The sequence below is a fragment of the Lutjanus erythropterus genome, chromosome 9, assembly GCF_056507025.1.
Source record: "Lutjanus erythropterus isolate fLutEry1 chromosome 9, fLutEry1.hap2, whole genome shotgun sequence".
Lineage (NCBI taxonomy): Eukaryota > Metazoa > Chordata > Actinopteri > Lutjaniformes > Lutjanidae > Lutjanus > Lutjanus erythropterus.
The window spans coordinates 34,867,415-34,891,353 of record NC_139325.1 but is presented as its reverse complement, the minus strand read 5'-3'; the positions used below and the strand labels follow the sequence as shown (position 1 = coordinate 34,891,353).

The 23,939-nt window shown below is 43.4% G+C and overlaps 1 protein-coding gene and 1 long non-coding RNA gene across 2 annotated transcripts; one reads left to right on the top strand and one right to left on the bottom strand.

Annotated features, from left to right (window-relative positions):
* The first annotated feature begins 560 nt into the window (after window positions 1-560).
* Window positions 561-18,932, top strand: thbs3a (thrombospondin 3a). The gene is made up of 22 exons (XM_084727341.1): window positions 561-1,094; window positions 3,876-4,082; window positions 6,278-6,531; window positions 7,583-7,685; window positions 7,952-7,978; window positions 8,130-8,212; window positions 8,863-8,914; window positions 9,000-9,148; window positions 9,257-9,394; window positions 9,755-9,829; window positions 10,116-10,268; window positions 10,365-10,475; window positions 11,250-11,357; window positions 11,468-11,627; window positions 12,412-12,530; window positions 12,872-12,924; window positions 13,031-13,212; window positions 14,302-14,480; window positions 15,253-15,498; window positions 15,995-16,167; window positions 17,853-17,992; window positions 18,637-18,932. The coding sequence occupies exons 1-22, from the start codon at window positions 1,007-1,009 to the stop codon at window positions 18,696-18,698; spliced, it is 2,862 nt and encodes a 953-aa protein (XP_084583467.1). The 5' UTR covers window positions 561-1,006; the 3' UTR covers window positions 18,699-18,932.
* Window positions 13,045-23,412, bottom strand: LOC146321993 (uncharacterized). The gene is made up of 5 exons (XR_014771418.1): window positions 23,089-23,412; window positions 21,182-21,358; window positions 16,758-16,952; window positions 16,062-16,223; window positions 13,045-13,220 (listed from the first exon to the last, which is right to left on the bottom strand). It is a non-coding gene; the product is annotated as an uncharacterized LOC146321993 (long non-coding RNA).
* Window positions 23,413-23,939: the final 527 nt, after the last annotated feature.

Genomic DNA, 23,939 nt, shown 5'->3' with positions numbered 1-23,939 from the left:
ACCTACAGCTAGTGAACAGTTTATCTAATGTTAGCTAACACTACCATTAGCAACTATTAGCAAACACAACTATTACCTACAGTTAGTGAACAATTTGTTATCTAACATTTGCTAACACTATCATTGGCTACTACTAGCAAATACTACTGTTAGGTACAGTTAGTGATGAAACCGTTATACTGCCACTGTTAGCTAAAACCACTGTTAGCTACTGTTATCTACTGTTAACTAACACAGCTGTTAGCTACCGTTAGTGATCTGTCATTAGTTAAGACTGCCATTAACGACCATCAGCCAGTGTTAGCTAACACTGCCATTAGCTACTGTTAGTGAACACTGTTAGCTACAGTTAGCTAGTTATTAAGTTAGCTCCTACTTTAGGTGTACAAGGTAAAGCTAGGATCATTTAACAGCTTATCCTCAAGTTCTGACAGTTTGTTTCAGATTTTGTGAGGTTCTGAATATTAACTCAGGAACTGTTCTCCTTTAATGACTGTTAATGATTTGCAGTGAACATCGGTGTATGTTCTGACGTCATAATAACCGTGTCAAACTACTCATGGATCACTGTTCATGTCTTCGTCACGTGACGCTCAGCACAATCTCGCGCCCTTTATTTTAATGAGCTCCGTCACTCTGCGCTCGTGCGTCTGGAGCAGAGCTGAGCGCGCGCCCCGGCAGAAGTTTGTTTCCAACTGCGCTCGTGAACGCGCCCGTGAGTCAGTCTATCCTCCGGTTGGTCCTCTGTCCGGGTCCGGGTATCTGCAGTCCGCCGTCCCGGTGTGTTTCCGTTTGTCCTCCTGATCCGGGTCCTGCTGCCTCCGTCCGCTCCGCTCAAAGTTCGTCCCGCGTCCTCCGGTCCTCCTTGTCCGGTCCCTGCCCGCTGACAGCTCCCCGTCACTTCTGGACTCCCGGTTCTTCTTCTTCTTTTGCAGAGTTTTCAAAACCGGCTTTTCTTCTTCGTTGGTCTTCCTTCTGGTCCGACTGGATCCTTGTTGTCTCAGACATGGCTTGGACTGTCCTGGTCCCGGTCCTGCTGTCAGTCCTCTGTGTCGGAGTCTCGGAGGGAGTCCCGGACGGTCCGGACCTTCAAGGTAACACCAAGCAAGGCTGCAGAGCTGCAGCCGCCTCCTGAGGTCACTGACCCGGGGACAGAGTCAGAGTCAGCCCGGTGAATTCACCGAGTAGGGGAGACCGGGGCATGTTGTAACATTGTTTTTATTTTCACTCAGTATCTCACTCAGTCATCTTACATGTTTAATTAAATAAGACATATTTGTACACAAATGTATAATCTTTAGATTTTACATTACAAATTAAAGTTAAATATGTGCATTTGTGAGAAGATTTAAAGTAGTTTTAAATTAAGATATATTCAATTTAAAGCTCTCTTTAAACCTCAGTTTAGTTTTTACTCTAAACTGAGATAAAATTTAATTCTGTTGCAGCAAAACTTTAAAATCCAGTTTAAACTGCAAACTGTGGCTGTTCTTTGCTCAGCCACCATAGCTCTGTTAACAGACAACGTAACTATTTTCTCTTTTAGAAAGCTAGAAAATTATATAACTTTTTAGCTACATAGCAAAAATATAACTCTTTAAACATTTTAGCTTGCTAGCAAACAATATTAGTTTTCTGTTTAAGATTGCTAGAAAACGAAAGATTTTTTTTTTTTACTTTTCAAACTTAGCTAGAAACCCATGTAATTTTTAAACTTTTTAGCTAGATAGTAAACATTATAGTGTTCTGTTTACCTTTTAGCGATAGCGAACAGTACCACAATTTTCTATTTTAGATGATAGATTTTTTTTTTTACTTTTTAGCTGGACACTTTTTAGTAAGCAAACAAACAATATAATGTTTTTTCTTCTTCAGAGGTCCCAACAGCACTCAGATTTACTTTTTTTTTATTTATTTATTTTAATTTTGGTGAATGAGCATCTGTTTAATTTCCTTTGGCATAAATAAACTTGGTTTTACTAAACAGAGATTAATTTTGAATTATGAGCTCTGCTTAACTTTAAATCTGTATGAACTTGTTTAAACCTTAGTTGACTAAACTCTGATTAGTACTAACCTTAGATTAAATGAATCCTTGTTGGTGTGATCCAGTCTGACTCTTCATTTAAATTTATATACTTTAGTTTACAGTGCTGTTCTGTTCTAATGTGTCCCTAATTACCTCTAATGAAGCCTAATAAGTGTGTAATAAAGGCTTTAATACTGTCTAATAAAACACGTTATTTCTCATTTCTGTCTGGTTTAATACAAAATACTGTCCTGTCAAATAAAGAGTGAGCATGACGACTTGCCCCATTCTGGGGTAGATTGTCACACTGTGTGGGGTAAGTCGTCACATTATATATGAAAACAAATAAGAACATTTCTAAAAGTTTAGGTCAGTTAAGTTTGATTTATTCAGACAGATGTTTCGTATATAATCAATATTTAATTCATATTTATCTGCCCTCAGTGTGATGTCAGCGTTCTTGCTTCCTTCTTTATTTTCTTCCTTCTGTTTGCACATTTCTACAAAAACATATTTAATCATTAAAATTTGTTTTCTAATTGAAGGATTATTTATTATTATTTATTATGCACCCTCCTGTGTATTTGAACAATTTAATCAGTACTGCTAACACTGTGTAGCAACACACACACACACACACACACACACACACACACAGTTGTTTACATGTTGCATAGCAACCACCAACATCAGCAGCTGTGTTTGGCAGAGTTGCAGCTGGATCTTTGAAACAGCTGCATGTTGTTACACATGCTGATTTTACCCTGAAAGTATTGAGACAAACATTTCTCTGCAAAAATGTCACAACAAGAATAATGAGAAGAAGAAGAAGAATTATGAATATGGATTAAAACTCTTTATATAAAGATTTTCTGAAACGTCACAAAAAGTCAATTGAAATATAGGTCCAGTCATCGTCCTCAGATGAACAGCTGGCAGCTGTGGTGTGTTTTTTTGGGTTTTGTTTTTATTTCAGTGTTTTTCACACCAAGTTTTAGTTTTTAGTTATGATAAACTTGTTCTGAGGTGTTGTGGAGGACAAGAATAAAGTAGCAGACGATGGAAATACTACATTCAGGTGCTGTGGTGCATTCAAGAACTGTGATGTGTTTATGTACTGTGGTGCATTCTTTACATTCAGATGCTGTGGTACATTCAGGTGCTGTGTTGTATTCAGGTACTTTCAGATGCTACATTCAGGTGCTTTGGTAGTTCCAGCCTCCATTTTCTCTCCTTTAAGACGATGAAGAGCAGGTTTTCTAGTGGAAGTCATCCAGACTGTGTCCATGTTTATTGATTGACTTGTTGATTGATTGATTGATTGATTGATTGATTGATTGATTGATTGATTGATTGATGTGTGTGTTCACCTCAGTGTAAGTCAGTCATGACTGGATGAAGCATCTTAGTCACTGGAGACAATCAGCGACAGGATGGAGGACAGGAAATGACAGATTATCTTGTTTTTCTTCCTCTGTGGTGTTTCTGTCCTCTGTTCTGTCTGATTGGTTCTCAGTTGTCCTCATAGTTTCTATGGTAACGGCTGAAAAAATCCCCTCAAATCCTGTCTTACACACACACACACACGACAGATGTTGACTTAACAGCTGTACGCGCTCACCTGTAACCATGGTAACAGCCAGGGAGCCAACAACATCACCTGTAACCATGGTAACCACTGGTACAGAAATAGTGACTGCAGACAAAAAACAATCAAACATTTCTTTACAATCTAAACATGATGAAATGAGTCTGTTAAAATACCTATGAAAACTTTATTGACAATAATTAAAATGATTGATCATGTCTGTGTCTGTCTGTTCTTCATCCTCCTCCTCCTCCTCAGTCATCGACATACTGGGTCTTCAGGATGCGAAGCAGAGTGTGGCGGCAGTGGAGAAGCTGTCGGGCGGTCTGAGCGCGCTCAGTGACATCTACGTGGTGTCGACGTTTCGGCTGCCGGCGAAGCTGGGCGGAGTCCTGCTGGGCCTCTACAGCAAACAGGACAACAGGAAGTACCTGGAGGTCGCCGTCATGGGCAAGATCAATAAAGGTTGGACACTTAAAACTCTTCACAGTTCTGACTTTTTATCTCATAATCAAGGCTCTTTATCTATTTTCATACCTGTTCTCCACAGGTTCTGTCTGACCGTCTTGTGTTCTGTTGTGTTTTCCACTCAGTGAAACGTTCAAACCGCAGACAGACTCTGTGTTTTTATGGATGGAAACATTCTGCAGCTTCAGACCGACGGCTCTGATATCTTTGGAAACTCTCAGAGTTTCTAATAAAGTTTTGTGGCTTCGTGTGTCTGAACATTCGCTGTCACATCAGGAGACAACAGTTCCCACACAGATCAAATTTAAAGGACAATTCCAGATTTTCCTGCTCTCATATGGAGTGAAATATCATGCGACAGAGAGCCGATGTTAAATATGGACTTATTTTGATGTATTTATATCAGGTTTAATTCTCCTGGTCAGTCGTTTACTTCGATCAATAAGTTGTTCCAGTTGTGAAGGTTATTAGCTCGGAGCGACGAGTCATCAGGGTCTGCAGAGAACAAAGATGTTTAATAAAAAACACACCGATAACTCAGGCTGGACGATGTGTGGATATGAGATCAATGTCATGATATCTGAGTATCAGCTTCAGTTCACAGTCCCAAAAATTAACTAGTTCACCTTCATTTCTTTCATTTTTTGTTGTTCTTACATCTCATACATCACTTTCATCTTTTTTTTGTCTTGCATCAAAACTAAACTACGTCTCTGTGCTCTGAAACGACTCACTCTGCTCCTGATCGCTCTCACTCACGTCTCCTCTGTCGTTTCCTGTAACACACGATCCTGCGAGACTTCACCAGAATAAACGAGAGAAACAAGATTTGGCGAGGGTTCAGAGAGACGTTCTCTGTGCTGCTGTCAGAGATTAAACTGTTGATCTGAGCCGCTCGGTGCTGAAAACAAACACTGACTCTGATTCAACTTAGATGGAGCCACAGTTGCCCCACAAATAGTGTTGTAGCTCGTTTCTCAGCTGCCGGCTGCATCGGTCTCCCTCATTACTGGACCAACTTCAAAACAACTTGTCTCCACCAATCTCACACACACACACACAAACACACACACACACACGAGGAAAGAGAGCCCAAGTTTAAAAATACTAAAGTTCTCCTTTAAGTACTTAGTTACTTCCCGTCTCTGCCTTGTAATCATGTAATTTATTTAATTCTGAGTATTAGACTTCAGTTCAAAGTATTGGTCTCTAAATTTCTGGTCACATTCCTGTTCTGGGTTTGAATTGAGCGTGCTTGTGCTCAGACAGTTACTATGAAAATTATGCAATTAATTCCATGAACCGATCATAAAAGATAAGATATGATGAGATAAGATGGACTCTGTTGGAGAAGAAGTTCCTATACATACAGTCAGGGTGTCATTAGTCCACAGTCACACACACTCAGTACCTGCAGTACAGGTACAGACAGCCATCAGCCAACAGTCTGCACACTGCCTGCTGCACAGCACGTCTGTTCTACACACTCATCATATAATTATATAGTTATATTTAAAAAAAAGAATCATGACATGTTTAGGCCACAGTTAACTTCCTGTTTAAGGCTTTGGGGGACACGGGGACAAAAAAGTTCTTAAGTCTGCACTGGGGGACTTAAAGTGTCTGGCTGAGGGGAGTTGTTGCTCATGATGGAGGACGTGGGCGGAGTCTCAGATAATCTCCTGGGCCTGTCTGATGATGGTTTGTTCCCCCTGCTCAGTAATGACGGGGCTGACGTTCATCAGCTGCAGTGTTTCCAGGAGAACACGAGGTTTTAAAGGCTGAAGTGAAACCTACAGTCAAACATCAGCTTCAGGATTCTCAGCATGTTCAGTCACAAGATGCTGCTGAGTTTTCATTACAGCTGAACCATTTAGAAAAATATCTCATTGTTCCGACTCATATTACACTTTTGATTTGATTTCCAATATTAAATTAATGATCATTTATACGTCATTATTCTTATTTTGATTGAAAAACATGTTAAAATAAAGTGTTGTGATTTTATTTTGAGGTTTTTTTTTTTAAGTTTTAAAGTGTTGATTCAGATGTGTAGGACGGGACGTCTCTGTCTCAACACATTCAGTCATTTAAAAGTTGTTTGACACATTGTGCCTTTATCTCCTCCTCCTCCTCCTCCATCTCCTCCTCCTCTTCTTCCTCTCCTCCTCCTCTTCCTCTTCCTCCCTCAGTCCTGGTCCGTTACGTCCGAGCTGACGGGAAGATCCACACGGTGAACCTGCAGAACGCCAACCTGGCCGATGGGCGGAGTCACTCCATCATCCTGAGACTTGGCAGTCTTCATCGTGAGCACATGATCATGGAGCTCTACGTCAACTGCCGATTGGCCGACTCCAGCCAGGGCCTGCCGCCATTGGTCCCTCTGCCCAGAGAGGCGGACATGGTGGAGATCAGACACGGACAGAAGGCGTACGCCCGGCTGCAGGTGAGACAGACTTCAGCTGTTCTCAGACCAGTCTGTAGATAAAGATGGTCTCCTCTTCCTTCCACTCTACAAAATGAGTGCAAAATATCTCTGAAACGAGCGCTGCCATCTTGTTCTGGTGATGTCATTTGGAGCCAGAGTCTGTGCAGTAGTGATCAGGGGCGGAGCCACAGTATTGAGGCCCCGCCCACACAGCTGGATGACTCGATGATCGTGATGTGTAACCCCCTTTTTATATCATCAAAAAAATTCAAACCAAACTGATAAGAAAACCTGAACAAACATGATAACAGTGTCCACAGTCAGAGGAAGTAAAAATGTGCATCATCCTGTTGAGATCAACACGACATCAGCCACCATCACTCGTCCTGCATCCTGCATCCTGCGTCCTGCATCCTGCGTTCTGCATCCTCAGGCACTGCTGCCTCACAGCAAGAAGGTCCTGAGTTCAAATGTCTCAGCCGGCTGGAGGCTGGGGAGTTCGCAGCTGGTTCAGTTTGGTTCAGAGTTTGTATGTTCTCCTCATGTTCACGTGGGTTCTCTCCGGGTTCTCCGGCTTCCTCCCACAGTCCAAAGACATGCATTAAAATAGATAAACTGGTGACTCTAAATTGCCCGTAGGTGTGAGTGTGACTGGTTGTCTGTCTCTGTGTCAGTCCTGTGATGAACTGTTGACTTGTCCAGGGTGAACCCCGCCTCTCACCCAGTGTCAGCTGCGATAGGCTCCACCCCCCGCGACCCTTCAAGAACAAGTGGTCACAGACAATGAATCAATGAATGAATGATTAATGGTTACCATCTTTACCACCAGCTGCAGCTCTGTTCTGGTCGGTGGTCATGGTCGCCTCTCCAAACCTCCTCCTGCTGCAGGTTTTTGTTTTGTTTGTTTTGTTTGTTTTTGTTTTTTTGTCAGTCTGTCCTGCTTTTCACTGGCCCATTTCTGATCACGTCACCTGATTGGATACAGGAATGCAGGTGAAAGGTTAATTCAAATTGTACTCGGTACTCTGTTATGATTTTAAAAGTAACTAAGTTCATGTTCATCTGTCAGGGTGCAGTGGAGTCCCTCAGACTGGCTCTAGGGGGCAGTGTTGCTAAAGCTGGAGCTCTGACAGACTGTCCGTTCCAGGGAGACTCGTCAGCCTACAACTCAGGTGAGCTCACACCTTCAGCGTTATTATTATGAACAGAAACTAAAAAGTGAAGTGTGAAAAAGAGTTTTAGCTCAGTGAAATAATGACAAAAATGTATATTTTAGACAGGGGACAAAGAACGGGACAGGGAGCTGGGGACAGTGAAGGGGGGACAGTGAAGAGAGTAGCTGATGTTGGATTTATATTCCATCTGATCACTTGAATATAATCAATAACATGATGAGTGATATGATCAATAACTGAGTTCATGTCTTCCTCTCTCACAGTGAGCGGGGAGGTCAACTCCATCCTGGGTGAGTTTCATTTTCATTTTCTTTCACTTCAGCTGATTTCAGCTGACTGATCAGTCAGCTGATCAGTCAGCTGACTGATCAGCTGATCAATCAGCTGAAATCAGCTCCATCTAAACACTGACATGCTGTTGGTCTGATGGTTTCCTGTCAGGTGACCATACCAAGGCTCTGATTGGTCAGCTCATCATCTTCAACCAGATCCTGGGAGAGCTGCGACAGGACATCAGAGAACAGGTGAGACAGACAGACAGGACGTCAGAGAACGGGTGAGACAGACAGACAGGACATCAGAGAACAGGTGAGACAGACAGGATGTCAGAGAACAGGTGAGACAGACAGGATGTCAGAGAACAGGTGAGACAGACAGACAGGACATCAGAGAACAGGTGAGACAGACAGACAGGACATCAGAGAACAGGTGAGACAGACAGGATGTCAGAGAACGGGTGAGACAGACAGGACGTCAGAGAACAGGTGAGACAGACAGACAGGACAGGACGTCAGAGAACAGGTGAGACAGACAGACAGGATGTCAGAGAACAGGTGAGACAGACAGGATGTCAGAGAACAGGTGAGACAGACAGGATGTTAGAGAACAGGTGAGACAGACAGGACATCAGAGAACAGGTGAGACAGACAGACAGGACATCAGAGAACAGGTGAGACAGACAGACAGGACATCAGAGAACAGGTGAGACAGACAGGATGTCAGAGAACGGGTGAGACAGACAGGACGTCAGAGAACAGGTGAGACAGACAGACAGGACAGGACGTCAGAGAACAGGTGAGACAGACAGCCAGGATGTCAGAGAACAGGTGAGACAGACAGAGACAGTACAGTGACTATAGTTGAAGACGTTGCTGATGTCTCGTGTCCTCGTCAGGTCAAAGAGATGGCTCTGATCAGAAACACCATCCTGGAGTGTCAGGTTTGTGGTGAGTCAGCAGTTTCTTCTCTTCATATGAAGCCATACATCTGAGGACCTAATTGAAGCCAGTATACCTGTGTCTCTGTCCACAGGTTTCCATGAGCCTCGCTCTCGCTGCTCTCCTAACCCCTGCTTTAGGGGCGTGTCCTGTATGGAGAGTCTGCAGTATCCTGGATACACCTGTGGACCCTGTCCACCTGGAACCACCGGCAACGGGACGCACTGTCACGACATTGATGAGGTAACAACACGACAACATACAACAACATACAACAACATGACAACAACATGACAACAACATGACAACAACATGTCAACCTCTGCGTGTGTGTGTGTGTGTGTGTGTCAGTGTGAGCTGCAGCCCTGTTTCTCTCCTGAAGCCTGTGTGAACACTGTGGGGGGGTTCAGCTGTCAGCCCTGTCCTCCTGGCCTGTGGGGGGCGCCGCTGTCCGGAACTGGACTGGACTACGCCAAGACACACAGACAGGTCAGACACACAGACAGAAAAATAACCACTAAAGTTTTGGAAAAAAGTTTGTCTCTGTGAAATTAATTATTATTCTCTCTCTCTCTCTCTCTCTCTCTCTCTCTCTCTCTCTCTCTCTCTCTCTCTCTCTCTCTCGTCTCTCTCTCTCTTTGCCTGTCTGTCTCTCTTTCTGTCTCTCTCTCTGCCTCTCTCTCTCTCTCTCTCTCTCTCTCTGTCTGTCTCTCTCTGCCTATCTGTCTCTTTCTGCCTGTCTGTTTCTCTCTCTCTCTCTCTCTCTCTCTCTCTCTCTCTCTCACTCTTTGCCTGTCTATCTCTCTGTCTGTCTCTCTCTGTCTCTCTCTCTGCCTGTCTGTCTCTCAGGAGTGTGTGGACATCGATGAGTGTTTGGATCTTCCTGACGCCTGTGTATCAAACTCTGTGTGCATCAACACTGTGGTGAGCTTGTGTCTCACAGTCACACACACACACACACACACACACACACACACACACACACACACACACACACACACACACACACAGCAGTTTCCATGGAAACACAGCTCACTGATGTCCTCTGTGTGGACAGAACACAGTAACAAACGTCACAACAATTTTAAATCACAGTGTCTTATAGAAAGAAGTGATCTTTCAGCTGAGACTCACAGGGAGGTGGCGCCCTCCAGTGGACACTCTGCTGTAACACTGCAGTTCTATGAAGATGTGTCCTGTCCTCTCTCAGGGTTCATATAAGTGTGGAGGCTGTAAACCCGGTTTCCTCGGTAACCAGACATCAGGTTGCTTCCCCAGGAAGTCGTGCGCTGCGTTGACCTTTAACCCATGTGACACCAACGCCCACTGCACCATGGAGAGGAACGGAGAGGTCGCCTGTAGGGTGAGCGCAGGACGCCGCCTCAATATCAGAGCACAAACATAATGTCTTCTACAGCTGAGCCTTGAACTGTGCGTGTGTGTGTGTGTGTGCGTGCAGTGTAATGTGGGTTGGGCAGGTAATGGTAACACATGTGGAGTGGACACAGACATCGACGGGTATCCTGACCGCTCTCTGCCCTGCATGGACAACGACAAACACTGCAAACAGGTCAGACGTGACTTCATCGTCATCATCATCAACTTCATATTCTATCCATATTTAATATTTATTAGGGCTGCACCCGACTCGTAATTTTTTTTTAATAAGTGCTCCAGCTAATATAAAAATATATTTATGATTCCCCTTGTTTAGAAATCCTCATTGAATATTGGATTGAAATGACAGTAATGTGAAAAATAGATTAAAACTAGTTGTTATATGAACATAAAATAGAAACAAGGCAAGAATAACAAAGATGAAAAGAACAAAAATAAAAAAAGCGGTTGGTTTAATGTAGGTAAAAAAAAAACATGACAAAAACAAAATGTAGGTCTGAAATAATCCTTATTTCTAACATATTCACTTAATGCTCATTGCTCACAGTTTGTTTGTTTTATTTTAGGTCACATGATGTCAAAGCAGCTGTAGTCACCTGTGATGTAACTAGATGACTAAAACTAAAAACTAATTTCTTAAAAAGTGACAGAAATACGTCACCTGGAGATTCAGTAAGGTTCTGGTATATATCAGGATGTACCACCTCCGACCACTAGGTGGCGTTGTTCTTCCACTTTGATGGAGGCAGACTCTCATCAGCCTCTATTTCTTTATTTTTTTCTGTGTGTGTTTGACCACCAGTCAAATTATCAGTGGCCGTTATTATCCAAAAAGGGGCGGGGCATGACACAGGAGCGACCTACCTGGATGGGTTGCTGCCATTCATGACAACAGCTTCTTGTGTACAAGTTAATGATTGGCTGACTGTCTGTCTCTGCCCACCAGGACAACTGTATATTTACACCAAACTCAGGGCAGGAGGACGCCGACAACGATGGGATCGGAGACCAGTGTGACGAGGACGCAGATGGAGACGGCATCAAAAATGTGGAGGTTAGACTCTGTGTTTGTGTGTGTGTGTGTGTGTGTGAGTGTGTGTGTGAGTGAGCATCAGAAGCAATGATGTGATCATGTGACCTCACATGTCCTCCTCTGTCCCTCAGGATAACTGCCGTTTGGTCCCAAACAAAGACCAGCAGAACTCAGACAGCGACTCATTCGGAGACGCCTGTGATAACTGTCCCAACGTCCCCAACAGCGACCAGAAAGACACAGATGGCAACGGACAGGGAGACGCCTGCGACCAGGACATTGATGGGGACGGTAAGACATGATCCACCTGTCCTCTGCTTCATATTTTGTCCTCTGACAGAGACACATGAATCTGAACAGATCGTTAGCAGGATTATTTTTAAGAGATGGAGTTAACACGTTCACTCCTGGCGTGAACACGTTCACTCCTGGAGTTAACACGTTCACTCCTGGGGTTAAACACGTTCACTCCTGGCGTGAACACGTTCACTCCTGGAGTTAACACGTTCACTCCTGGGGTTAAACACGTTCACTCCTGGCGTTAAACACGTTCACTCCTGGAGTTAACACGTTCACTCCTGGCGTTAAACACGTTCACTCCTGGCGTTAAACACGTTCACTCCTGGGGTTAAACACGTTCACTCCTGGAGTTAAACACGTTCACTCCTGGAGTTAACATTCGTCCTGAGTGATCCCTTCACAATGTTCTGCTCTGAGTACATCAGTTCACACCTGGTGTTACGATGTGTGTCAGTGACCAGGTGTGAGCAGACGTCACTTCCTGTATGTGAACAAACACTGGGTCTGTTTTGTGTCCCTGATCTTTTATAGCTGAACTATGATGAAGATGATGAACTCTTCATCTGACAGAGTAAACTACTGAAGACTGTGAGTTCCTCAGGACGGACACTCACCTCATTCTTTGGATTCAGCCAATCAGCAGCTACCTTTAGCTTTAAGTAATGTTTATAACCTCTGTAGATGTTTCAGTCCTCTACACCGTGTGTGTGTGTGTGTGTGTGTGTGTGCGCGTGTGTGTGTGTGTGTGTGTGTGTGTGTGTGTCCGTGTGTTCAGGTATTCCCAATGTTCTGGATAACTGTCCAAAGGTACCAAACCCGATGCAAACAGACAGAGACAGAGATGGAGTGGGAGACGCCTGTGACAGCTGCCCTGAACTCAGCAACCCCATGCAGGTACAGACAGACAGACAGACAGACAGACAGACAGACAGACAGACAGACAGACACAGATAGACAGGTTGTTTGTGTAACTGTAATGTGTTGGTGAAGGCTCACAGTATGGAGATAAAACTTAGTGGTCTCAGCAGGACGTCTACATGCAGAGAAGACAGACGTCCTCTCAGTCTTTACTGCAGTAGAAGTACAGATACTCGAGTAAAAGTAGAAGTACTGATTCAACTTGTTTACTGCGGTAAAAGTGAAAAAGTTCAGACTCTGAAATGTCCTCAAAGTATAAAACTAAAAAGACGTCCTGTGAAGGACATTTCCACTGACTGTTTCTGTGTCTTTTTCAGACGGACGTTGACAATGACCTGGTGGGAGACGTTTGTGACACCAACCAGGACACGTATGTCTCTCTCACACACACACACCTCAGCAGATAGTTTGGTTTTTATTCTCTCATGAAATTATGTAAAATATTCAGAACAGAATGACAGAACGATTTCCTGCAGGGACGGAGACGGCCTTCAGGACAGCAGAGACAACTGTCCCGACATCCCCAACAGCTCCCAGCTGGACTCTGATAATGATGGCCTCGGAGACGACTGCGACCATGACGACGACAACGACGGTGTCCTCGACGACTACGACAACTGTCGGCTCATCGTCAACCCCAACCAGAAAGACTCCGACGGTAACGAGCTGAGAAAAAAAGACACACACGTCAAACTCCAGAGACAGCAGCAGAGGACAAACTGTTTTTCTACATTGTACATTAAGACTGCAGACGTCAAAACTATGAAACATAGAATTATATGGAATTGTGTCGTAAGCAAAAACACTTTCACACACTGTCTTTTATAAGTTTGTTACTGAATCTGAATCAGTGTGTGAGACTCGTTTTTCTTTTTCTGTTTTCGACCCATGTTCTTCTCCTGTCGACCTCACGGTGTGCAACAGCTTTCTGATCTTTGATATTTTAGATGCAGACACCTTTTGCTTTGATTACGGCTTTGCACAATGTTGATATAATCTGAACTTTATCTGATAGAAGATAAAGAAGAAACAGAATAAGAAGTGAGAACGTTTGACTGGTGACAGTTCTGCTCTACGGTACCGTGGGTCACCTGTAAACTGGGGATGCACACTTAATATTTGACACTTTCCAAGTCATTTTAGACAATATTTATTATTTCCAGCTAAACAGAGAGGACTCTCCTGGAGAGAATAAATGTAAAATTCTTCCTGCTGTTATCATGATGGTCCACTGACTGATGCAGACATTAAAGTGTAACTTGCAGGTTAAATGTCCTAATGAGATTTATGCATAATCTGGTGTAAAATGACATTTTTTAAACTTAATTTAAGATTGTTTGGACGTAAAGACAGAAAATTATAGGAAAATTCGGTTTGTTGGAGCAAGGCTCTTAAAAAGCGTGTTTTTTCAATGTCACGTCATATGATGTAAGAAGAGGAACTCGCTGTGTCTGAGTCTGCCTCTGACCTACGGGCAGAAGTAGTTCGTATTGAGTCTGAGCGGTTATCTTTCACTGGGTTGGTGTTTTTTAGCTAGTTTTCCCGACAGAAGAGCAGGTCCTGGCTCTCGCTCCTGGGTGCGTTTCGTGCAGGTGAAGAGGCGGGACGTCACTGCTCCCTCCGTAACTAAAACGGCGGTCTGATTGCCTGCTGACACTGACCACACAAGCACCTAACGAAGAAAAAGTTTATAAGGGCACAGTCGTTCATCTCTCCCTCTCAACCTGTCTCTTTGTTTGTCTCTCAGCTAACGGTGTCGGAGACGTCTGTGAGAACGACTTTGATAACGATGCAGTCATGGATCTGATTGACGTCTGTCCAGAGAGCGCTGAGGTCACCCTCACAGACTTCAGAGCCTATCAGACGGTCATCCTGGACCCGGAGGGCGACGCCCAGATCGACCCCAACTGGGTGGTTCTTAACCAGGTGACCCTCGACTGTCTCCTGTCTGTCATGGACACTGAGCAGCACTGCTTTCCTCTGTGTGATGACTGTGGTCATTCCTGATCATCTGAGAGAAGCACTCTGTTTTAGCTTCTTTCTTTTTGACAGGTGTGAACAGTGACAGGTGTGATCAGTGACAGGTGTGATCAGTGATGGGTGTGATCGGTGATAGGTGTGATCAATGACAGGTGTGTTCAGTGACAGGTGTGTTCAGTGACAGGTGTGATCAGTGTGATCGGTGACAGGTGTGATCACTGTGATCAGTGACGGGTGTGATCAGTGACAGGTGTGTTCAGTGACAGGTGTGATCAGTGTGATCGGTGACAGGTGTGATCAGTGTGATCGGTGACAGGTGTGTTCAGTGACAGGTGTGATTGGTGACAGGTGTGATCAGTGTGATCGGTGACAAGTGTGATCAGTGACAGGTGTGATCAGTGACAGGTGTGATCAGTGTGATTGGTGACAGGTGTGATCAGTGTGATCGGTGACAGGTGTGATCAGTGATGGGTGTGATCAGTGACAGGTGTGATCAGTGTGATCAGTGACAGGTGTGATCAGTGATGGGTGTGATCAGTGACAGGTGTGATCAGTGTGATCAGTGACAGGTGTGATCAGTGACTGTGATCGGTGACAGGTGTGATCGGTGACGGGTGTGAACGGTGACAGGTGTGATCAGTGATGGGTGTGATTGGTGACAGGTGTGATCAATGTGATCGGTGACAGGTGTGTTTCTGTCTCTCTGTTTTCTCTTCAGGGGATGGAGATCGTCCAGACAATGAACAGCGATCCTGGTTTAGCTGTGGGCTACACGGCGTTCAACGGCGTTGACTTTGAGGGAACCTTCCATGTCAACACGATAACCGATGACGACTACGCCGGCTTCATCTTCGGGTACCAGGACTCATCCAGTTTCTATGTGGTGATGTGGAAACAGACGGAGCAGACGTACTGGCAGTCGATCCCCTTCAGAGCCATGGCACAGCCTGCCCTGCAGCTCAAGGTTTCTACTCTACTGCCTCTTCTGTCTGTACTCTTCTGTTTACTGTCTTTACTGTCTCTACTATCTCTACTGTCTCTAATCCACTTCACTTTTTTTCTTCATGTGATTTAAATGTAAAGTTTTGTAAAGACAGCAGGGACTCCATCAGAACATTTACCTGGAGTCTGACCCAAACTTTCAGTTTCCGTTTCAGCTGTTGTGTGTCTTGTTTGTTGGTGTTTAGTGCTGCAGCGGTCCATGTTGTCACAGAGACTCGCAGCTCTCTGCTGCTCTCAGGTGGCAAACGTCAGAACTTCATTTATAACCAGATTCTGAACATTAATCTTGATGGTTTTAATTGTTTCTACACAGCGTCCTGTTCTGCTCTGCTCGCTGTAATCAGCTGTGTGTGTTTTTAGTCTGTTTATCAGTCAGCAGCTCTCAGGTCTGATTCCCCTTGGACAGACACTTGAAATGACCGAATGAATTAAATGATCATCCTGTGTCTGTCCTGCAGGCGGTGAAATCCCGCACCGGACCAGGAGAGTTTCTGAGGAATGCTCTGTGGCACACCGGGGACACACCTGGAGAGGTGAAGCTGCTCTGGAAGGATCCACGAAACGTCGGCTGGAAAGACAAAACCTCGTATCGCTGGCAGCTCAGCCACCGGCCGCAGGTGGGATACATCAGGTGAGAGCCACACGTAGAGTCCAAAATATCTCTGATACGAGCGCCGCCATCTTGTTCTGGTGAGAGACAGACAGACACAGAGCTGCTCCGGTGAGCTGAGAGGAGCTGTGTGTGTGTGTAAAGTTCAGACAGCAGATATCAACAAAGTTCTCTGACAGTAAACTGAATATCTTTGAGTTGTGGACAAAACAAGACATTTGAGGACGTCATCTTGAACTTTGATCAACATTTTCTTACATTTTATGGATCAAACACCTGATCGATCAGTGGAAAACATATTGCCAGATTGATCCCTAGTTGAAACAATAGGTCCAAACAGGTGAAAACCTGTCGATCTCCACCTGCTTTCACATGTTTGGACCTATTTTTCAATTGACAAGATTGTAAAAGCATTAATTAATCATTTTTTTAATTTAAAAAAGTCTAAATTCTCTGATTTCAGCTTCTTAAATGTGCATATTTTCTGGATTGCACCTAAAACTAAATGCACCTGCAGAACCACACAGTAGCACAGATACTGCAGTACTCTGTCGTACGGATACTGCAGTACTCTGCCATACAGATACAGCAGTACTCTGTCGTACTCTTACTCTGCAGCTGTGTCCGGTTTTCGTCTCTTTCTCTCTTTACTTTTTACTGCATTCTTTCCCCTCTGAAACTTCTTTGTGGCTCCGGGGCCCCCCGGTTACTCTATTGTACTCGTCTCCATGACAACCAAAGCCCTGGCAAGAATCCGCCTCGGCAACCGTTGATATGCAGATCAGACGGAGAGACAGAGCGACGCACTGGAAAAAAGAGAAAAGTTTTTCACATAAAACACACAAGTACAGTTCAAACCGATGAGTGAGCGAGTCAGGTGGAAGTCGTGTGGGGTGTGAAGAGTGTTTTTAGAAAAGTTTGATGAAATAAAAGTTAAAGTTTGAGACAGAGGAATAAAACATGGTGCACACACTGGCAGTAAATGTGTATTTAAAGCAGTGAAGAGCCGAATCTGACCTCTATCAGTGTTTCTACACTTTATTTTTAGTAGATGAGTTGAATATTATTGAAACGCTGACAGGAGGATTTAAAGGATCAGTCCTCGTTGTTTTAGGAGTCAGAGTCAGTTGGACTGAAACGTTCCTGCTTCGTGTTTTTGGAAGCTGCAGATTTTAAAAGTCTGGACTCACATTCTTCAGTCGGTCAGGAGGAGAGAAAGAAAAGAAAGAAGAGAAAGAAAGAGAGGAGGAGGAGGAGGAGGAGGGTCTATTCACAGAGCTGAAGAGAGAGTCTCCTCTTTTCTCCTCTCTCTCTCTCCTTCTGTTTGTCTGTCTGTGTGTGCTCTCTCGTCCCTCTCTCGCCCACTGTATTAACCACAGTTCAGTTCTTCACAGCTGCTGCTCAGGTTTTGCTGATAACCTCTTTCCTTCTGTTCTATTGATAATATTGTTTAGATAAAATTACTCTGATCGTCACAGACTGAGGTTGGAGGTGATCAAGTACAAATACTATATAAATACTTCATTACTGTACTTCTGTAGAGTGTTTTTTTTTTTTACTCCACCAATCAATCAGCTCCACCAGTAACCAATCAACATCCTGACTTCTTGGTTTCATGTCCTGACGTTGGAGCGTTTGGTTTGTAACCCGGCGTGTCCTGACGTTGGAGCGTTTGGTTTGTAACCCGGCGTGCTCCTGTGTTTCAGGGTGAAGCTGTTTGAGGGGACAGACTTGGTGGCGGACTCTGGCGTTGTGATCGACACGTCCATGAGAGGAGGGAGACTCGGTGTCTTCTGTTTCTCACAGGAAAACATCATCTGGTCCAACCTGCGCTACAGATGTAACGGTACGACGTCTTCTGTCAGACGGGGTTTTATCTAGAACACATTCAGGAGGTTCTACCTAGAACCTTTTTATATTCCATAGGTTTTATCTTGAACACATTCAGGAGGTTCTACCTAGAACCTTCTTATATTCCATAGGTTTTATCTAGAACACTCTCAGGACCACTGCGATGTGACCAGCTCTCATGTTTACACTGATTGATTAAAGCATGACTGATTGGTTTTTGGGGCCGATACAGATGCCAATATTAATCCCAATATTGATGTTATTGGCTGATGTTCTTCATACAGAACATAATATAGAGAATATAGAATATAAACATAAAGACATTTTTTTCATTGATCCCTCAGAAGTGGTGAACATTTGAGTGAACGTTAATCGATATTTTTAATAATTATAAATAACTCTACAGATGAGCAACAGATTGTGACAGGATTCATTTTTCAACATTTTCTGACATTTTATTGACCAAACGAAAATAATCACCTGATTAACTGATGATGACACTAATCATTAGTTGCAGCCCTGGAAACACTAAATTAATCCAAACTTAAACAAAAATTGTGGATATAAAAGCACACGGTGTGTCCATCATGATGTCACGGTTTTTAATTTATGATGTGTTTTTTTTTTTTTTTATTTCAGACACGGTGCCTGAAGACTTTCAGTCTCATCGTAAACAAGTTCTGATGCACATTCAGGTCTGAGAGCTGCAGACAGACTAAGTGGGTCTGTGTGTGTATCTGTGTGTGTGTGTGTGTGTGTGTGTGTGTGTGTGTGTGTGTGTCGTTGAATGAAAGGGAAACTGTGAGATGGATCTCAGTCTGGGGATGAGAAACACCTGAACGCACCATTACAGATGTGTGTGTGTATGTGTGTGTGTATGTGTGCGTGTGTGTGTGTGTGTGTGTCTGTCTGTGTGTGTGTGTATGTCTGTGTGTGCGTGTGACTGTCTGTGTGTGTGTGTCTGTGTGTGCGTGTGACTGTCTGTGTGTGTGTGTGTGTGTGTGTCTGTGTGTTTCCGCTTCAGTCAGACTTCATGTTTATCAGTGAACTTTAAAGGGACATGTTGACCTGCAGTGCCGTTTAGATGAGAGACGTCTCTTTCCATCCTTACACGTTGTTGTGAGAACGTTCCTGTAGGAACCAGGGCTGCAAACTCTCAGCTCTGTCTTTAATTGATCATTGGTAAAAAGAAACAAACCCTCAAACAAAGTTTTATTTCCACTGCAACATGTTCCACGTTCTCTGACAGTGTTACATACACCCTCACAAATTAAGCTGATAACTAGAACCATATAGGGTTCTTCAGCTTGTCCCCATAGGAGAACCATTTTTGGTTCCTGTTGAAAGATTTTATAAAAGTTCACTTGGAACCCTTCAAAGAGTTCTACCTAGAACCCAATATAAAGGTTTCACATAGAACCTGTTGTGAGAGGTTCTGCAGAGAACCCTTTTATGGTGCAACAGTTCCACCTAGAACCCTCTCTAGAGGTTCTATCCAGAACCTTTCCACCTTTCTAAGGGTGCTAACACGAATCCACCCGGGGGATCTACTGAGAACCATTTTATATTCAGAGGGTTTTATCTAGAACACAACCAGGTAGTTCTGCCTAGAACCTTTTTATGTTCCAAGGATTTATCTAGAATCAGTCCAAGGAGTTCTACTGAGAACTGTTTTATATTATAGTACAAAGAACCCTTGAAAGAGTTCTTCAAGAATGCAACAATCTTTCACGAACTCTTTCTTCTAAAAAAGGTTCCTTGGATGAAAAGAGTTCTTAATGGAACCCTTAGTCTTATAAAGAACCCTTGACAAACCCTTTCTTCCAAAAAGGGTTCTTCAGAAGTAAATTGTTCTGAGTAGAATCACAGCCCTTCAGGAAGAACCTGTTTAGAACCTTATTTCTGAGAGTGTAGCCTGTGGAACATATAAAGAGCTTCGTGTTTCAGGTGTTTATTTGATAGTAGATCAATTAAATTTTACATGATCGATCAAATTCTTAAAGACCGATCAATCAGTCATCGATTAATTGATTATCATCCCCAGCAGGAACTACTTTCTCTCTACTAGCAGAAGCATCTAGTTCCATCAGAGAGGTCAGACGTCTCTACGGCTGATAAACAGCACTACAGGTAAAATATGTAGTTTTGATTTTGGGGTGAACTGTCCCTTTAAGATGATGGCTGAAACACACATGAAGAGTTCGTGTCTTCATTTGTGTTTTCATCAGAACGTTTCAGACAGCCGTGAAACTCTGCTGAGAGGTGATAAGCTAACATCACACACAGACAGCCCTGTCACTGACTCAGATGAAAAGTGGAAAACAGTGGAATATTCCTTTTATATGTTTCTGTGTGTATATTCAAATGTACATATCTCTGTTGAAATAAACCCGTCCAAGACTTTTCCACATGTTGCTGCTGTTTGTCTGACTCATCTGTCGAAGTTTACAAAGTTTTTATATGTGGGACAGAAAAAGCTTGAGAACAACTGCACTAATGTTAGCTACACAGACCAACCGCTAATATTAGCTACACAGACCAACCGCTAATGTTAGCTACACAGACCAACCGCTAATATTAGCTACACAGATCAACTGCTAATATTAGCTACACAGACCAACCGCTAATGTTAGCTACACAGACCAACCGCTAATATTAGCTACACAGATCAACTGCTAATATTAGCTACACAGACCAACCGCTAATGTTAGTTACACAGACCAACCGCTAATGTTGGCTACACAGACCGGCCACTTACACAGACCAACCGCTAATGTTGGCTACACAGACCGGCCGCTAATGTTGGCTACACAGACCAACCTCTAACGTTGGCTACACAGACAGACCGCTAATGTTAGCTACACAGACAGACCGCTAACATTAGCTTTACAGACCAGCTGCTAATGTTGGCTACACAGACCAATTGCTAGATAATCTGTAAAATGATCAATAAATTAAGGTTAAGATTAGACGACAAACTGAATATTAGATAATCCAATTAAAAAATAATCGTTACTTGCAGCTGTAGAAGACAAGAGATTTTTGATCAATAATCGTACTGTAATGCAGACTGTAATGACGAGAAAACACTTACGACATCACCATATAACCAGATCCAACGTCTAACACCTGTTCTCATGATATCCACGTATTACTCTAACATAAAGGGTTCTCTGTGTTCTACCTCGTCTCTCTGAGCTCCAGCTGTGGTTCTCTCCTGTCCTGCTGCCTCGGGGTGGGGGTGAGATTGTGACCCCTGGGCCGGGGAGGCCGGGACGAGTGCAATATTGGAGGGGAGACATGACAACAGTGCACCGCATCCCGGGCCTGCCCGACCCCGGGAGGAAACACACCACACAGCCTGAAACACACGCAGGAGGAGGAGAGTTACAACACAGAAGTCAACTCTGTCAGTGACTCGTTTAATCATCTGTGTGTTCGTTTAATATCACTGCTGCTGCTTAGACTACAGCTGCGTCCATCTGTCAGTCTGTCTGAGTTTCTGTGAGAATTCTGTGAATCTGAATGAACACTTTAAAACACTGAAGTCTCACAACAACACAAACACACTAACAGATGGAGGCAGCAGCAGACCAACAGCTCCTGTGTTCTCTGAGCTAAAATTACTGATTTTATGAATGGAGTTTGGTTGGTTTGTAGAGAGTGACATTTGTCTTCTATAATGGTGATTTCCTGTCAGAAAAGTCTGTCTGACAGAAAGATAAAGAGGAGAAAATATTCTAAATACAATTTACACTTAAAATGAATTGATTTTTTCAGACATATTGATCAGTGTGTTAATTGATAATGATCAAAGGTTGAAAAATAGGTCCAAACGTGAAAACAGACAGAGCGCACGGACGGACACTACACCTGTTTTTGTTTTTTTTGTTTTTTGTTTGGTCACACCCTCTAAACAGCAGCTCCCACAGCACATGCACAAAGATCGGTACAAACATGTATCACAACCAGACGCACAAAAAAGTGTCTTGAGCCTATCACTTAAACCCAACAGGAAGTCAGTCATTTTGAAGTTTGTGGTAAATTTTTCAGATTTTCACGTGTTGTATTTTAACAAACTCCTCCTAAAGAAATAATCAGATTGACTTCAAAATCAGTGTGTGTCATCAAGACTAGGCTGTGAGCAACAGTTACTAACAGATTTAGCTGGCGTTGAAGGGCATGGCCATGGGTGGCGTTGAGTATGACGTCTTGCCGTGAAACAGGAAATTGCTTTAACTTTAGTATAAATGGTTTGATCTTCACCAAACTTAACGTTTTTTAAAAGTCCTGCCCTGAACACATCTACATGACAATAATCAGAAGTAAGCCTCTTGAGACAATCATGAAATGTTTTACATGAAATTTTCAGTCGCCTGGTCGCCACCTAGTGGAGACAGGAAGTGACATCAAACTCCTTCCTGTGGCGTCCAAAACGTGAATATTCAGAGCCTCGTCAGCGGGTCAGCGTCTGACGACAGAGTCGCACCGCCGCACGGCCCGTCTAGTGCTGCTCGTAGCGTTAATTTTTTAAATTAATTTCAATTTAATTAATTATGATTTAACATCTGTCCAGAGACCACAGATAAAAACCAGCCTCTTGACTGACTGTGGTGTCAATTAATGTGCATTCTCCCTAATCAATAAACCAATAAATGAAAAACATTAAACATAGAAAATATCCTATTATCCTGAATAACATTCAGATTCAAGTGCGTTTAAATTGTTTTTTGTTTGTTTCCTTTGAATATAATTCAGTTTTGCAGAATTGTTCAAAATCTCTCTGGAGAACATGTTTTTTCTGTCTTTCATACATTAATGCCAACAAAACATCCTGAACTAAACATGTTAGAAACCACAGGATCAAAATGAAGGATTAATGAAGTAAAACCATAAAATTAAGAGATAAAAATCCAAACTATGAGGGAAAAAAGTAAAACATGAGACAAAAAGTCCAAATTATCAAAAGAGAAGTTCAAATAATGAGAGAAAAAAGTTAAAACAGGGATAAAAAAAAAAAGTTGAAATGATGACCTGAAATAAACCTGAAACTGTGATAAAGTCAGGATCAGAGTGTAAACTCAGACTCACTGTAAACTCCTGATGTTCAGTGATCAGCAGCTGAACCCTCGCAGCTCCTCTTCATCGTGTTGTGTTCAGGTTCTGGTTGTTGCGGCGTGTTTTTCTGTGCTCTCTGGTCTGTGGAGGGTCTCAGTCTGTCAGCCCCCCTCGTCCTCCTCCTCCTCCTCTGAGCACTAACAAAGGGCCTGAGAGCTGCTCAGTGAGGCGTGGAGGGGCCCCGCTTCACGCTTAAAGGGCCAACAGCTTAACCTGCTCGAGCCCGTCTGCTCACTCGCACCACGCCACTTTATCGAAACGCGCAGCAGCTCGCTGAGCAGTTCAGGTGAACCAGGTGAAGACGAAGTGTGATGACCTGCTGAAGTTTGTTTCTCATGCCAGGTGGAACATGAGAGCAGCTGAGCGGCTCTGAGGTCACATCAGCGAGTCTCTGCTGCCCCCTGCTGGACGAGTGACGTTACTGCAGCTCAAACTTCGGTCAGCTGGTGATGACGAGCTGCTCACAAGATGGTGAAAAATTAATCCTCGCACAATCTTGTCCATTGAAAAATAGATTCAGACAGGTGGAGCGCACCTGTTTTCATTTGTTTTTCAACTAGTGATCAATCTGACAATAATTTTTCTGCTAATTGATCAGTTGTTTGGTCCATAAAACGTCAGAAAATGTAATATATAATGAATTATCATTATAATTTTAAAGACTAATAAATCTCGGCAGACCTGCAAAGTGTGCAGGACATTTACAGTTCGTGTTAGTTTTTCACTTGTCGAACCAGCAGATCTGTTTCCTCTCTCGAAAATCTTTTCTCTTTGTTTCTTCCTGCTAAATCCGCCGTCATGCTGCCGCCGCTCGCCCTCCTGGT

What these genes read in the sequence shown, in the direction of transcription:
- thbs3a (XM_084727341.1), top strand. Translation starts at nt 1,007, where the DNA reads ATGGCTTGGACTGTCCTGGTCCCGGTCCTGCTGTCAGTCCTCTGTGTC. An exon ending in CATGGGCAAGATCAATAAAG is followed by an intron (nt 4,083 to 6,277) that starts GTTGGACACTTA and finishes TTCCTCCCTCAG; the next exon opens with TCCTGGTCCGTTACGTCCGA. An exon ending in AGGCGTACGCCCGGCTGCAG is followed by an intron (nt 6,532 to 7,582) that starts GTGAGACAGACT and finishes TTCATCTGTCAG; the next exon opens with GGTGCAGTGGAGTCCCTCAG.